The sequence below is a fragment of the Lytechinus variegatus genome, chromosome 7 (assembly GCF_018143015.1).
Source record: "Lytechinus variegatus isolate NC3 chromosome 7, Lvar_3.0, whole genome shotgun sequence".
NCBI lineage: Eukaryota > Metazoa > Echinodermata > Echinoidea > Temnopleuroida > Toxopneustidae > Lytechinus > Lytechinus variegatus.
The window spans coordinates 6,047,839-6,061,810 of record NC_054746.1 but is presented as its reverse complement, the minus strand read 5'-3'; the positions used below and the strand labels follow the sequence as shown (position 1 = coordinate 6,061,810).

Genomic DNA, 13,972 nt, shown 5'->3' with positions numbered 1-13,972 from the left:
CAAGTTGTTCCGAGGTGCGACATGAATTGTCCGATTCATCCTGACTTACTTTTTGCCAAAATTATCAACCTTACACATGTGTTCATCAATAACAACACTAATTCATATTGAATTTAAAATGTATTTTATTTTTAAAAATGTCACTCATTTCATTGCACCGTATTAAATCAATCATACATCTATTGTAGCATATATAAAAATATAGTTGATGATATAAAAATATAATCATGTGTTGCAGAATATATTCAAACATTAAGTTACAAATATTCATGTTTCAATGCGATTCTACTGGTGGTGGCAAAATTACTAATCATAACACAACATATCTGCCATCCCCGACACCAAAGAAAAATTAACAAATTACTAAGATATTTCCATTAATTTCTATTCAGTACTAGTACTAATTTTTTGGCAGAGAATAGAAACACACAGCCACCGATTAAAAGGGTAATTTCCTATTTATTAGGAAGACTAGGCAGTTTTTAGAATTACACATTACACATTCTTATCACAAAAACAATCAATGATTCACTCATTTATAGTCCATGCAATCACATTCTAAATGTCATTGCATAAACAAACTTTTTTTTTTCTAGATACCTATATATTATTAAAGTGAAAAGTTTCTTTTTTCTTTTTTTAGATGAACCTGCCTCAATGAAATATTGTGGGACCAAAGAACTATGTTTAAATTACAAATCAGCAAGAAACAGATTTTGATTATAAAATCTGACGAGTGTTTCATAAAGCTGTTCATGGAGTTGTGTACATGACTTTGCATACAAAAATAACATGATGGGTTAAGTCAACTACATAGAGATATCTCATTTATAGCATAAGCAGTGGCAGTTCAGTTTGGGCGCATCCGTCTTATGCCACCCCCCCTTTTTTAGAAAGCCATACAAATTTTGTTAGTTGTAAATGTTGTTTACATGCAAGTGAAGACCTTTTTTTGCTTTGCTTCATTTTTTTTTTTAAATAAATACTTACCATTCAGGAGTGTAGAAATATTTTTTTTGCTTGTCAAAATGTTTGTGAACAAAAAAGCTATTCCCCCTCCCATTGGAAATTCCTGGATCCACCCCTGAGCACAAGACAGCATCTTCATGCATGAAGTCATATGTAACTTATGCAAAGCTTTATGAAACATCCCCCCTGGCCTGAAAAATTCCTTTCGCTTGGGTGTATATTAAATCTGTTGAAATTTTGACTTATGTGAACAAATGGCAATGAATACTTTAGTGTATAGTGGATGAGTGAGATAAACAAGTCATATTCAAAAGCTGAAAGAATGCGCATAGTATAATGAAAGTATGCATCCCCAGGACAGCGTGTACGCTTTCTTTTGGGAAAGTACTTCTTCAAGGTTCAAGCACAATCTTTATGTTATGACCAAGTACTGTAGGCTATTTTGCACAATTTATATCAACGCCAACAAAAGAACATCTTCAATGGACATACATCAATGCATCATTCTACGGCAAGTTCGTCATTAGAAGTAAAGCAAAATCCAGCTCTAGATTTACAGCACACCATCGGGAATAGTTACATATCATAATTCTACATGTAGAATATATTGGCTCTCAAAGTCATCAATACAATGCTTGATGGTATATTTTTAATTCAAAACAAATATCACTATTCTCTCTTGCTTTGAAAATGCCCGAGTATGTGAAATAATCTCTCTACTTTTCAAACCAATGCAGATGTGTAATTAAGTTTCCCCCTCCCCCCCCAAAAAAAAATGACTAATCAAATTTTTTTTCAGAGAAATGGGCTTCAAAAGAAAATCTAGGATTATTCTTAGACATAATGCATTAGAAGTACTGGAATTATATATGCTGCATGATTTATTCTTTCAATTATTGATTAAGAATCAGTCAAATGGGATATTTGCAAGATTCAAGATGAATATCTAAACATAAACATGAGTACCGTACCGTATATGATACATAAACTTAGTACAAATTTGGAACAAAACAGACAGGTATGTATGATCAGGTGTCCAAACTTCACACATATTTCAAAAAATATTCATCATGCTAAAATGTATTCACAAAATATTCATATTTCATACAAAATCAATTCAAATAACAGATGCGAAATTTATTGACAAAAAATTCTATGCTGATGAAAGAGTGCTCGCTCTCATGGAAAACGGCCTGAGAAAATGTGGTCTTATTTGGCAAAAGTTTTGCAAATATTACAAAAAATGCAAGCACAAAAGGTGAGATATTCATATTAGAATGACAGCAACATGCTATAGACTTGGTCTGAATATTTCACTCACATATTTTATGATATCTACTTGCAAAATGAAGTTTGTCTAGTAGAAACTTTTTTTTGTCATATGCACTAAATGTGACAAATTTACAAATATGTTGTTGTCAATATTTTCAATATTGACCTCATCCTAAACAAAAGTCAGTTTGCTTTTTATGCTGATGTCATGTTTTCAAGATATTGAATATTTTTTATAAAAATCACTGTGCATGAAGTAGGGACACATTCAAACATGAACAAAACTTAGCAAAGCTAAAAAGCCCCAAAATTTAAGTACATACATATATATCAAATTGTAATAAAATTCATGTTTTGACAGAAAATGCAATATGGTATATGATCAAAAGTTACTATTGTTGCATTCATTACATAATATAGTGACAAGTTCAGTGTTACTTATGAATGCAAAAGAAAAAACAAACAAAAAACAAAGTTACCATAACTCTGGAAGAGAGATATAAATTGCTCTATTGATAAATGTCATGAGAAAAATCCTACATCAGAGGTATTCAGTCAATTAAACACAGCACAATCATGCCAATATTTCACTGTATATTAATGTCAAATATAATTTCTGAAATTTAAATCTTCAAATTCTCATTTGTTCAATTTAATTGCACAATCCTTTAAGAGTAAAAAAAAATCATAGCAATAGCATTTAAATGAAAGTTTAATGGCTTTCAACAAGTAATTTCAAGTTTGGTGTTGAAATCTGATGTAGTAAACTGGTGTAGTTTGAGGAAACACCTAATACCAGTCATGACACAGAACCTAATTTAACAAGTGCAGGAAGCTGGTGTAGTTTGAGGCAATGCTCAACATCGGTCATGACACAGAACTTAAAGCTCAGGCTGGTAGTGGGACTGACCTTAGAACTAAACCAACCAGTCTGATTCAAATTCCCTGTCTAGAATCTCAATCCAACATCACACTAAAAATCCTCACTGGCATGTCACTCTTGAATTAGCTAAATCAACTAGAAATTTAATGCACTGGATTTGAATTTGTCATCAACAAAATCGCCCCAATTGAAAAAAAACAAGTGGAATGCCTCTGGCCGTCTCACCTGCATCACGCGATTCAACATAGCAGCAGTGCTGACTTTGAAAACTACTATAACTCACACAAGATGTTCAGTGATACTTGGTTACTCTTATTTCCACGTTTTATGAATTAGACCAATACACTTACAGAGATAGGATGGTAATTCAACAAATACCCCCAATGCGGCCAAAGTTCATTGATCTCACATGACCTTTGACCTTGATCATGTGACCTGAAACTTGCACAGGATGTTCAGTGATACTTGATTACTCTTATGTCCAAGTTTCAAAAGTCAGATCAATAAACTTGCAAAGTTATGATGGTAATTCAACAGATACCCCCATTATGGCCAAAGTTCATTGACCTTTGACCCTGGTTATGTGACCTAAGATGTGCACAGGATGTTCAGTGATACTTGACTACTCTTATGTCCAAGTTTTATGAACTAGACCAACATACTTTCAAAGTTATGGTGGTAATTCAACAAATACCCCCAATTCGGCCAAAGTTCATTGACCCTAAATGACCTTTGACCTTGATCATGTGACCTGAAACTTGCACAGGATGTTCAGTGATACTTGATTACTATCATGTCCAAGTTTCATGAATCAGATCCAAAAACTTTTAAAGTTTTTATTGTAATTCAACAGATACCCCCAAATCGGCCAAAGTTCATTGACCCTAAATGACCTTTGACCTTGGTCATGTGACGTGAAACTCATGCAGGATGTTTGGTAATACTTGATTAACCTTATGTCCAAGTTTAATGAACTAGGTCCATATATTTTCTAAGTTATGATGACATTTCAAAAACTTAACCTCAGGTTAAGATTTTGATGTTGTTCCCCCAACATGGTCTAAGTTCATTGACCCTAAATGACCTTTGACCTTGGTCATGTGACATGAAACTCTAATAGAATCTTCAGTAATACTTGATTAACCTCATGGCCAAGTTTCATGAACTAGGCCCATATACTTTCTAAGTTATGATGTCATTTCAAAAATTTAATCTCAGGTTAAGATTTGATGTTGACGCCACTGCCGTTGTCGGAAAAGCGGCGCCTAGTCTCACTCTGCTATGCAGGTGAGACAAAAAGGATTCAATTGTACCATGGCTCAAATCCATTGGTGATGCAGATTTTTGTACATAATTACGTCTATTTCGTGTACACTAGGAAAAATCAAATTAAATGCCCGCTTTTGACAAAGGGAACCAAAAGGGAAGCATGACACTATGTAGAAATCTGCACAGACCAAAATTTTGTACCATGGTACAGTTAAAACCTCTTTCGAGTATACGGCCAATTTGGACATTATGCACATAAGGTTAAGGCCGTGTTTATGCTTCCACTTTTTAGGCCAGAATCAGAGTTTCCAAACGTGATTAGTCCAATACACGGTTGCGTCCATGCTTACTTTCATTTAAACGCTGTTTCAAAACGCCGATCGTAAACTCACAAAAAGGTGCGTTTGTAAAGTCGTTTGACCAGAATCAGGCTTTCTGGGGAAGTATAAACAGAACCACGATCGTAAACGTGTTTAAATGACGTCATTTGGTAATGCTTCCGGTGAGATGAAAATTGCTCCATGTTATCTCCCAGTAATAACAATCGGAAAAAAAAACTTTCGAAAAAAGGCGCGCCCAATTTGACCTCGCTTTACGATGCCAAGCCAGCTGGAGATCATGATTTGCTCTGAAAAGTTAAGCATAAACAGCACTCCCAGAACCACGTTTACGATCGGCGTTTTGAATCGACGTTTGAAATCGCTGATTCTGTCCTCGCAATGGAAGCATAAACACACCCTAAGAGAATGGATTACTAAGATACTAAGGATATATTGCTTTCTGTGGAATGAGATGATTATATTAGACCAGGCTAGCATAGACGGGATCACCTAACTTGACGACTCCAAATGATTCAATAGCAAGGTTGGTACCAAAGACAGGGTTTGCACCATACGTCTTCTGATCGGGATCATCAGGGGTGGCCATGCGGTATCTAACAAACAAGGAGAAATGAAGATATGGTTAGTTGATCTGGGACCTGTTAACAAAAACTAAGCGATGATCTAAGAGCATTTCGTGCAATTAATGGCACTGACCACAATGTATAATGAATCATAAAATAATGCGTGCTATCAATCGCCGACCTTTGTGTTATGGGACCCAGGCATGGGCGGAAATCCCAGGGGGGACATGTCCCCCCTACCCAAAATATTAGGGGGGACACAATATCAAATGTCTCCCCTACTATTTTTGATATTTTATGATGAAAAGAAAGAAATTGAAATAAACCATGTATTTTGGGCGAGATGACCTTACATATTGGGTGATAAGCTTGGTCCTCCCTACCTTTGGAGACAGATTTCCGCCCTTGGACCCAGGTAGGTGCTTTATAAAACTGTGGTAAATGATATACATCAAATTTTCTCTGATGTAGTTTTAGCACCTTAGAAAGAATCACCAGTCGTTTGTAAAGGTACTTGGTAACTTACGAATGTTCAGCTTTATGAAATACAAAAGACATCCATCTACTTTAATACCCTCAGGGGTGGATCCAGGACTGAGGGTGGGCAAAGGATTACAATTTTTTTTTTCTGCCAAGGATTAGAAAACGTTGGAAAAAAAAGGGAGGGGGCCTTCTGTGAGGAACGTATGTAATATGCCACTACCATGGCAACATATCAGTACCCAACAACTTCCCATTTTTTTACATGCAAAAAAAGTAATGGAGGGGAGAGTTTCGTGAGAAACTTCTTTATAAAATATGTTACCATGGCAACACACAGGCGACAACTAAACAAGACATAATAAAGAAATAAAGCTTACGTCCTAAGGGTCTTCAGGGGTTCTTTGGTCTCCATGAACTTTCCTATTTCTGGATCAACAGTGGTTTGAGGACATCTGAAAGATGAAGACAATGATATCAGTAGTAGTACTACTCTTACTACTACTACTACTAGGACGACGGCGACTACTACTACTACGATGACGACTAATACTACGACGACGACAACTACTACTACGACAACGACGACGACTACTGCTACTACTACTATTACTACTACTACTACTACTTCTACTACAACTGCCATTACTTCCACCACCACCACTACTACTACGATGACGACTACTACTACGACGACTACTACTACTACAACTACTGCTACTACTACTATTACTACTAGTTCTACTACTACTAAAACTACCATTACTTCCACCACCACCACTACTACTACTACTACGACTACTACCACTATTACCACTACTACCACTACTACTACTACTATTACCACCACCACTACTAATACTACTGCTGCTACTACTACTACTACTAATACTACTACTACTAATACTACCACCACCACTACCACCACCACTACTAATACTACTACTACTACTGCTACTACTACTACTAATAATAATAATATTTTATACTCCACTTGTTATCATTAATATCATTATCTTTATCATCTTTACATCCATTATTTAAACTATGATCATTTATTCATTAAACATTTTCAAGAGGGCACCCTCCAATTTCTCTATGTATACCAGAAGCAAAATAGATAAAGATCTAAACATGGAATTTTTCAAACAACTGAAGCATATTTCTTTGCAAACATTACAAATAAATTTCTATGTATATTTTTTGCTGGTTTTACTTTCATAATTTTGAGGTAATTTCCAATTCCTTTTTATGAAAATAGTCCAAGTTTACAACCGCAAGGTGCAAGGAATTGCAGTGTAACTTACCAGGAAACTTACCTTGCACACTTATGCGTTGTCCTCAGGTTTACTTCATCGCCGATCCTTACATACTTCCACTTGTCCTGCAGAGGTAGCATTCAAAGAATTGTTATGAGAATTATTATTATCATATTCTCTATTCAGAGTTGCCAACCTCAACAAGGACCTTTCATTATTCTACAGGATGAAAAATAAGTTTTTTAGTCAGGAAATCAGTATTTTTAAAGATATATCATAGGATAACACATAAAACTGAAACTTTAGAAATCAGTATTTTGCATGAAACCATCAGTATTCTTCTCAATTTTCAGTACTAAATACTGAAAATCAGTATTACCTGGTACCCCTGTCTATTGTAATCCACATGGCCTATTACTGTATCATAGTAAATTACCGTCGTTTTTCCAAAGTATACCTGAAGGCTTTTGAAGTGTTTCAATGGTTCATTTCTAATTCTAATTTTTGCCTTGCATCAGTAAGATAGTGAGATAAAAATCATGGAAATGGATACTAGCAAAGAGTTTTGATACATTTTGTTCTCAATTTTCTGTAAACAATACTGGCTTTTTTCAACGATAAAAACAAGTACATGCAGGCTTCTACAACCAATTGTAAGCTGTAATAGGATTCAAATTACTACACTAGGTTTATTATACATAGGCAGCAATGGAGTACTATTACTTATTTTATCTTTTATTTAAATATCTATTTTAATTCCCATATTAATTTCATTAATTATCTTTATTTTGCAAGAGTTTCTGCATTTTTATTGTATAGGCAAATAAATCTACAATGTGAACATAATATGACATAATACATCTATCACGAAATAGACAAGTGATAACAGACTTGATCCACCCCTGGCTGGCGCCATAGCAACCAAAAAGGGATGGGCTACATGGAAGCCAATAAAAAATTACTTGGGTCTGTAAGAAAAATTGAGACATCCCAAATCATCAGTGAAAGGAAAAAGTAGAATGAATATATTAAGTGTGTGCTAGCATGAGTGCAGGTGAGAGATTTATGGATACCTGGAGCCCGTAACACAAAGCTTAGCAATGGATGTAGAACATATTTTTACGATTGATTGCATTGACTACAATGTACAATCAATCGTAAAATCAAGCGTTACGATCAATCATTATGCTTTGTGTTACAAATCCCTGGATACCTTTTTAACAAAGCTTCCTATGAAAAGACAGACTCGGTGAGCTTAATATAATTGGGCAAATCGTTCCATATATCAAGGGAGGGGAGGGGGCTCCAAAATGCAAAAAATGTCAATTTTTTTATTTTTCATTCTATTCCATTAAAGCAAGCATGATAATTTTCAACAGAAGAAATCAGGACTCCTTTTATTCTCGTATTTTACTTGTATCCATGAATCATAAAAAATCTAATCAAACAAACATTTTAATTTCTTGAACAGAGGTAAAAAAATAGCTGGATGAACTGATGTTACTTCTTTAGATTTATTTACCAGTTGGCTTTTGTCAATTCTGGAGTCAGCAAATAACAATCCTGTCCACATAAAATCTTTGTTGCAACTAAACTTACTTCACTGAATGCAGTGCAGCCATCGACTACAATATTTGGTCTGAAGTTGTCATAGTGGAGTTGTTTTTCCAGCTTCGAGTTCAAGTTGATCAGAGATGACTCGCTGAAAAGATGAAGATGAGCAAGGTTCTGGAACATTCCCTAAAACAAGAAATTCACAAAAGATGCAAATTAAAGGGATTTAAAGCAAAATTCCCTGGTATTAAGAGGTCATCATAAAAACTACAATGTAAACCATCCTAAGACAAGACTCTATAATATATTATGTGTCTTTTTTTAATGATGGATTAAGAATGCATATTTTGGTCTGCATGATTGCTTATGTAGTATGATGAAATATTGCATGAAACACTGAAATCTAATGCATATAGGCCCATCATCATGTACAAACCTTGTGAATATGCAAACGTGTAAAATAGACAATGCGCGCATTTAGGCAAGGCAATGCACAATCATACTACATTACATCATAAAGAGCTATGTGTTACAAGTTGAATATGATCAAAATGGTTTCATAAAATGCGACCCTGTCTTGCTGAGAGTGATAATTGACATAAATCACTCACCTTTTGGGAGGTATAGATAAACAAAATTATATTGGACAGCTTTATTTCATTAAAATGACGAGAAATGTTATACTTGTTACTGCCAATACTGCACTCATATTTACCATTCTTGCAAAACTGGCCTTAACTTGTGGGATAACTCTGGTGTCCCATTTTGAGCGATCCAATTTATTAGAAATTTGTATTCTACCTTTTCACCAGCCTTGGACTTGCTTCCCCATTTGCGGTCATTTTGAAGGATTTTATCATTGCATTTGTTGGAGTAACAGACCAGTCTGTAGCGAGGTTTGCCAAGGTACTGGCTGAACCATTCGCTGGCTGTTTCACCACAATCTTCACCTTGAACGCCGAGTCCCAGAACTCTGCAATAAAACAATACACAGGTAAACTTAAATCAAACTTTTTTAAGTCGAATATTTGCCCAAGGCGAAGTATTTCTTTTGCCAGACAATGCAAAACATGTGATACACAATGTCTCAAGCGAATTTCTCCCAAATTGAAAAGATTTTGTGGTTCCAAAGGATTGGATGTAGGTAGTTACCTGCAGTTTGTTTTTAATAGTTGTGATAAAACCATAATTTCAATTGCACAACATGGAAATAAGATTGTTGGGGTAGAATATCATGTAAAAAAAGGGGGAAATACAATTATCTTCTTGTATCATATGCATGATGTTAACCTTTTTTCATGATTCTACAGTTTTATACATTTACTTTAGTGAGATTAAATAATCATTAAATTGAAGCGATTTGGACTGGATTTTAAATCCCTCTAAAGTTTAGCAATGCCAAGTACAGGCATCTGACATGTTGACTATTTCTAGGTTAGAATAATGTGGCTACAGTGAGAGTGTATGTAAGTCACGTGTTCATGCCTTGATTCTAATTTCAACCATCCAGCCATGCATTTTAGGTGCATCATTTTTCCCATAGGGTGTATTTTTAAAATACTGATACTCCACATGTGTTCTTGCCAGGAAAATGCTAGAGTATACATATATGCCTGTGATATCATATTAGAAAGATCTACAGTGTGTATGTGACCTAGATCCATCTGTGTGATCCTAGAAAATTTAGAGCAATTCAAACAAACTTTCCACTACAAATTCATTCTACCACCCATTTTATAAAACAAATAATGCACATTTCAAAACTTGTGAAATTAGTAACAATGCAGTCATCATGGGTATTCACAATATTATGTGCAAGCGCCTTGTGCTTGATGCATAGTGTAATTACCCTTAAGCGCGCTGCATCACCACAACCTATTCATAAATATGCATTTATAATTCAAATAATGGCAAACATTCCTGAAGAAAGAAATGGAAAGAGTACCTTGAGTTGTATATCCTTCCATTCTGATCGCCATGAAGAGGCACTGTGAGAGTGGGCATACCAGGAGCATTGATCAACAAACTTTGCATGTCAGCGGACAGAGAGGGCGCTACTAAAGCCAAGGAAGGTTGACGGATCCTTGAAACGCTGTCTTTGTTGGCATCAATGACGAGGAAGGATCTGTGAAAGAACAGTGACTGCTATGATAGATAAGTCAAACCTACAAGAGAAGATTTAATAGTGGGATGGTGAGTGTGCTTTTGAATACCCTGTCAGCAGGGTAATATTTTTTTCAAGAATAAATTAAAGGTGTGGATCCTTGTCATTTCTTAAAACCATGACTGGTCACATGATAGAATTTAGCCAATCATTTAATTAGGATCCATACCTTCATTTTACAATAGCATGTGAGAATACCTGAGAGTCTAGTATAAAAATAACAATTGTTTATGAGTGCAATGGACAGAATACTTCATGAGGAGAAAGATGAAATGATCCATTCACTCGGCTATGCCTCGTTAAATGGATAATAATTTCATCTTTCACCGAATGAAGTATTCTGTCCATTGCACGAATGAAAAAAAAATCATTATTTGGTTTATATGACACCTAAAAATTGATTTTTTTCATGAAATTTATTAATTTTGATGCAAAACATGCTCATGCAGTGCGAGTTCGGTCTATTGTTTCGTCATTACAACATGCGCACTGCTGGTGCCTGCAGTTGCAGCAGTCTCGGTGCGCGCGTGCAATGGACAAAATCATATGGATCCAAAATTGCATGATGAATGGATAAAAAATTGCATGGATGATGATGTCATCGCAAAATGGGCTGAATGAACAATATCAAACAACCAATCAAATCACAAGGATCTATCTCGGTGTCATATAATGGTGAATATTTGCTCAGACACTCACGACGTTGACAATATTCAGCTGAGAGCAAACAACAGATTCTATTATTTTCTTTACCTTAACGTCAACGTCACGAGTGTCTGAGCAAATATGTATATATAAATATTTCAATCTCACCTATCCATAACTCCATTGCTTTTGATTCCAAGAGCAACACACTCAGCCTGGGAAACCTCCAATCCTCCGCATGACTTGATAGGATGGATAAAGAGCTTAGACACCACTCCAACCTGAGTGTACTCGCGCTTTTCTCTCCGTAAGTAGATATACGAGATGCCCAACACACCCACCGCACACGCTGCCAGACCACCAAGAATCAGGTTGTTGTTGTTTGTAAACTCAGGCATGATTCACAGTATCTTGGTTACACTCCTTTCTAGTTCTGCAATGGGTAGGAAGAGTATACAAGTTTGAGCTGACTTAATTCCCAAATGCAATAAACAGAAAACTTTTAAAGGACAAATCCACCCCAACAAAAAGCATTTCACTGAGTTTCTGACTGTTTTGTAAAAAAATAAGTGAAAATTTAAAACGTCAGAACTCTGTAATTTACATTCAATTTTGATGGAATTTTGCGACATTAAGCTAGTTTCATTTTTCTTTCTCTTTCTTGGGATCGAAGTTGGCCTGGTCGGTAAAGTGTCTGCCAGTCGAACCAAAAATCGTGGGTTCGAGTCCACCCAGGAGGATGACTGAAGCCTGTGCATTGTGTGTAAAAGTCTCTCCCCTGTTCCATAAATGCAGGCTATATTACAGTGGAAAACATCTCTTGGATAGGACGTTAAATGTGTGCACGACAGGCTACAATTTAAGCTAGGTATGTAGGATTGGAGCAGATTCTCAACGGTGCAAGCAATCTCACATTGATAAACAGTTTTTCACCAAAATAATCTCAAAATCGGCAGGTAATTTTTATACTGTAATTGCATTATGGATTCTCAGATTACTGATTTGGTGATGTTATCGGAGGAGCAAGTTATTGAGTTTTCATAACTAGATCTAGCCGTTTCAGCTTTCGTTTGGAGTCTTGTGATCGGCAATAACGTAATGGGATGAAAGATGCCTGTGTGTGATGCCGTGATGTTTCATCTAATTTGACAATTGTTTACATTTAAATGCTATTCATTTCTAAAAGAGTTAAGTTTTCTGACAATTTTTAAGGAAACCACAAAAAAAAACAAATATCATTAGGGCAATTCCACAGGTTGGTGGACATGAGCTTAAAAATTCAAATTCAATATTTTCTTGAATTTTTTAATACTTTAAGTCCTTCATACATGATAGTTTCAGGAACAAGAAATAAAAAGTTTATTTTCATATGTATACTTTGGAAAAAAATGGTCAAAAGTTGTGTCTTCCATTGTGTACCAAAATACAAGAAAAATAGTGAAAAATGAAATATGCCTTATTACCATTTTGTTGTTGCAACAACATACCACTTTACATATTTCTGAAGTTTAGAAGAGTCAAATTACTTAAAATACACAACCGCTTTTCAAGTAAATTTGTAGTACTCATTCAAAAATGAACATTGCAACCTGCTCAGGTGATGTAACGTGAGTAACCGAAAAAAATGACTTTGTTTTCTGAGAGAAAAATTCTTCACAGTTAATTGGTGGGATTTTAAATTCTCTTCCTTCAAACAATCTTTGACACAGTGATGACTATCAAAATCATTAAAAAGTACGATTTTTTTATAAAAATGATGAAGAAAAACTGTAACGTGAGTAACTTTGTAACGTGAGTAACCATCATGTAATGTGAGTAACCAGTAAAAATTATTCAGTTCGGTAACATTTTCTGTGGGATGTCAAGTTTTAATTCTCATGGTGAGTTGTGAAGTTATTTTTGATTAATTAAAAGCAAAATGAGGGTACATCTCTTTGATGCGACTCTTTGTTCATCAAAATATCAGTGGTCATACAATCACACAAAAAATTGAATATTAGTAGAAGTATTCACAATGCGAGAGTGCATTAGTAAGACTTGGTTTTGATTAACCAAACTTTTAAAGAGTGTTCGAAAACACATTGAATGCCCTTACCTGTAACCCTATCTAGGCCGGGGTATTTTGGGAGTTGATATGGCCCGTGGGGTGGGGGGGAGGGGGGGGGCTCCCAGGCCCCCCTTGAGATCTCGGCCATTGGCCGCACGATCACGCCGAAAATTTGCATGCAGGTTGTCTTGGACATAATCTACAATACTATACAGTAATTTATTTCATGCAAATTGGTATTAAGCGATTATGCTAATTTATGCATAATTAGTAAGCGAAATCGTACTTTTCCCTCCTACTCCCTAATAAAGCTCCAATTGTTCCAATTTTTGGTATAAAATCTCTTTTAGATGTTCCTAGCAATGAATTTTATACACATTATTGAATTTTTAATGACATGTGTGTTGTTAACCATACATGGACAAAATGTAACGTGAGTAACCGTAACGTGAGTAACCATATTATCTGCACCCCAAGTAAAAACCATGTGTTCTTTATTTTTTTAATTATATACAAAGTTTGTCTC

At 35.3% G+C, this 13,972-nt stretch overlaps 1 protein-coding gene across 1 annotated transcript; it reads right to left on the bottom strand.

Annotated features, from left to right (window-relative positions):
- Nucleotides 1–5,059: 5,059 nt before the first annotated feature.
- LOC121417946 (mitochondrial amidoxime reducing component 2-like) lies at nucleotides 5,060–11,866 on the bottom strand. The gene is made up of 7 exons (XM_041611659.1): nucleotides 11,568–11,866; nucleotides 10,536–10,715; nucleotides 9,392–9,563; nucleotides 8,636–8,776; nucleotides 7,097–7,161; nucleotides 6,158–6,232; nucleotides 5,060–5,327 (listed from the first exon to the last, which is right to left on the bottom strand). Exons 1-7 carry the CDS (start codon nucleotides 11,795–11,797, stop codon nucleotides 5,195–5,197), a joined length of 996 nt encoding a protein of 331 aa, XP_041467593.1. The 5' UTR covers nucleotides 11,798–11,866; the 3' UTR covers nucleotides 5,060–5,194.
- Between the last annotated feature and the right edge of the window lie 2,106 nt (nucleotides 11,867–13,972).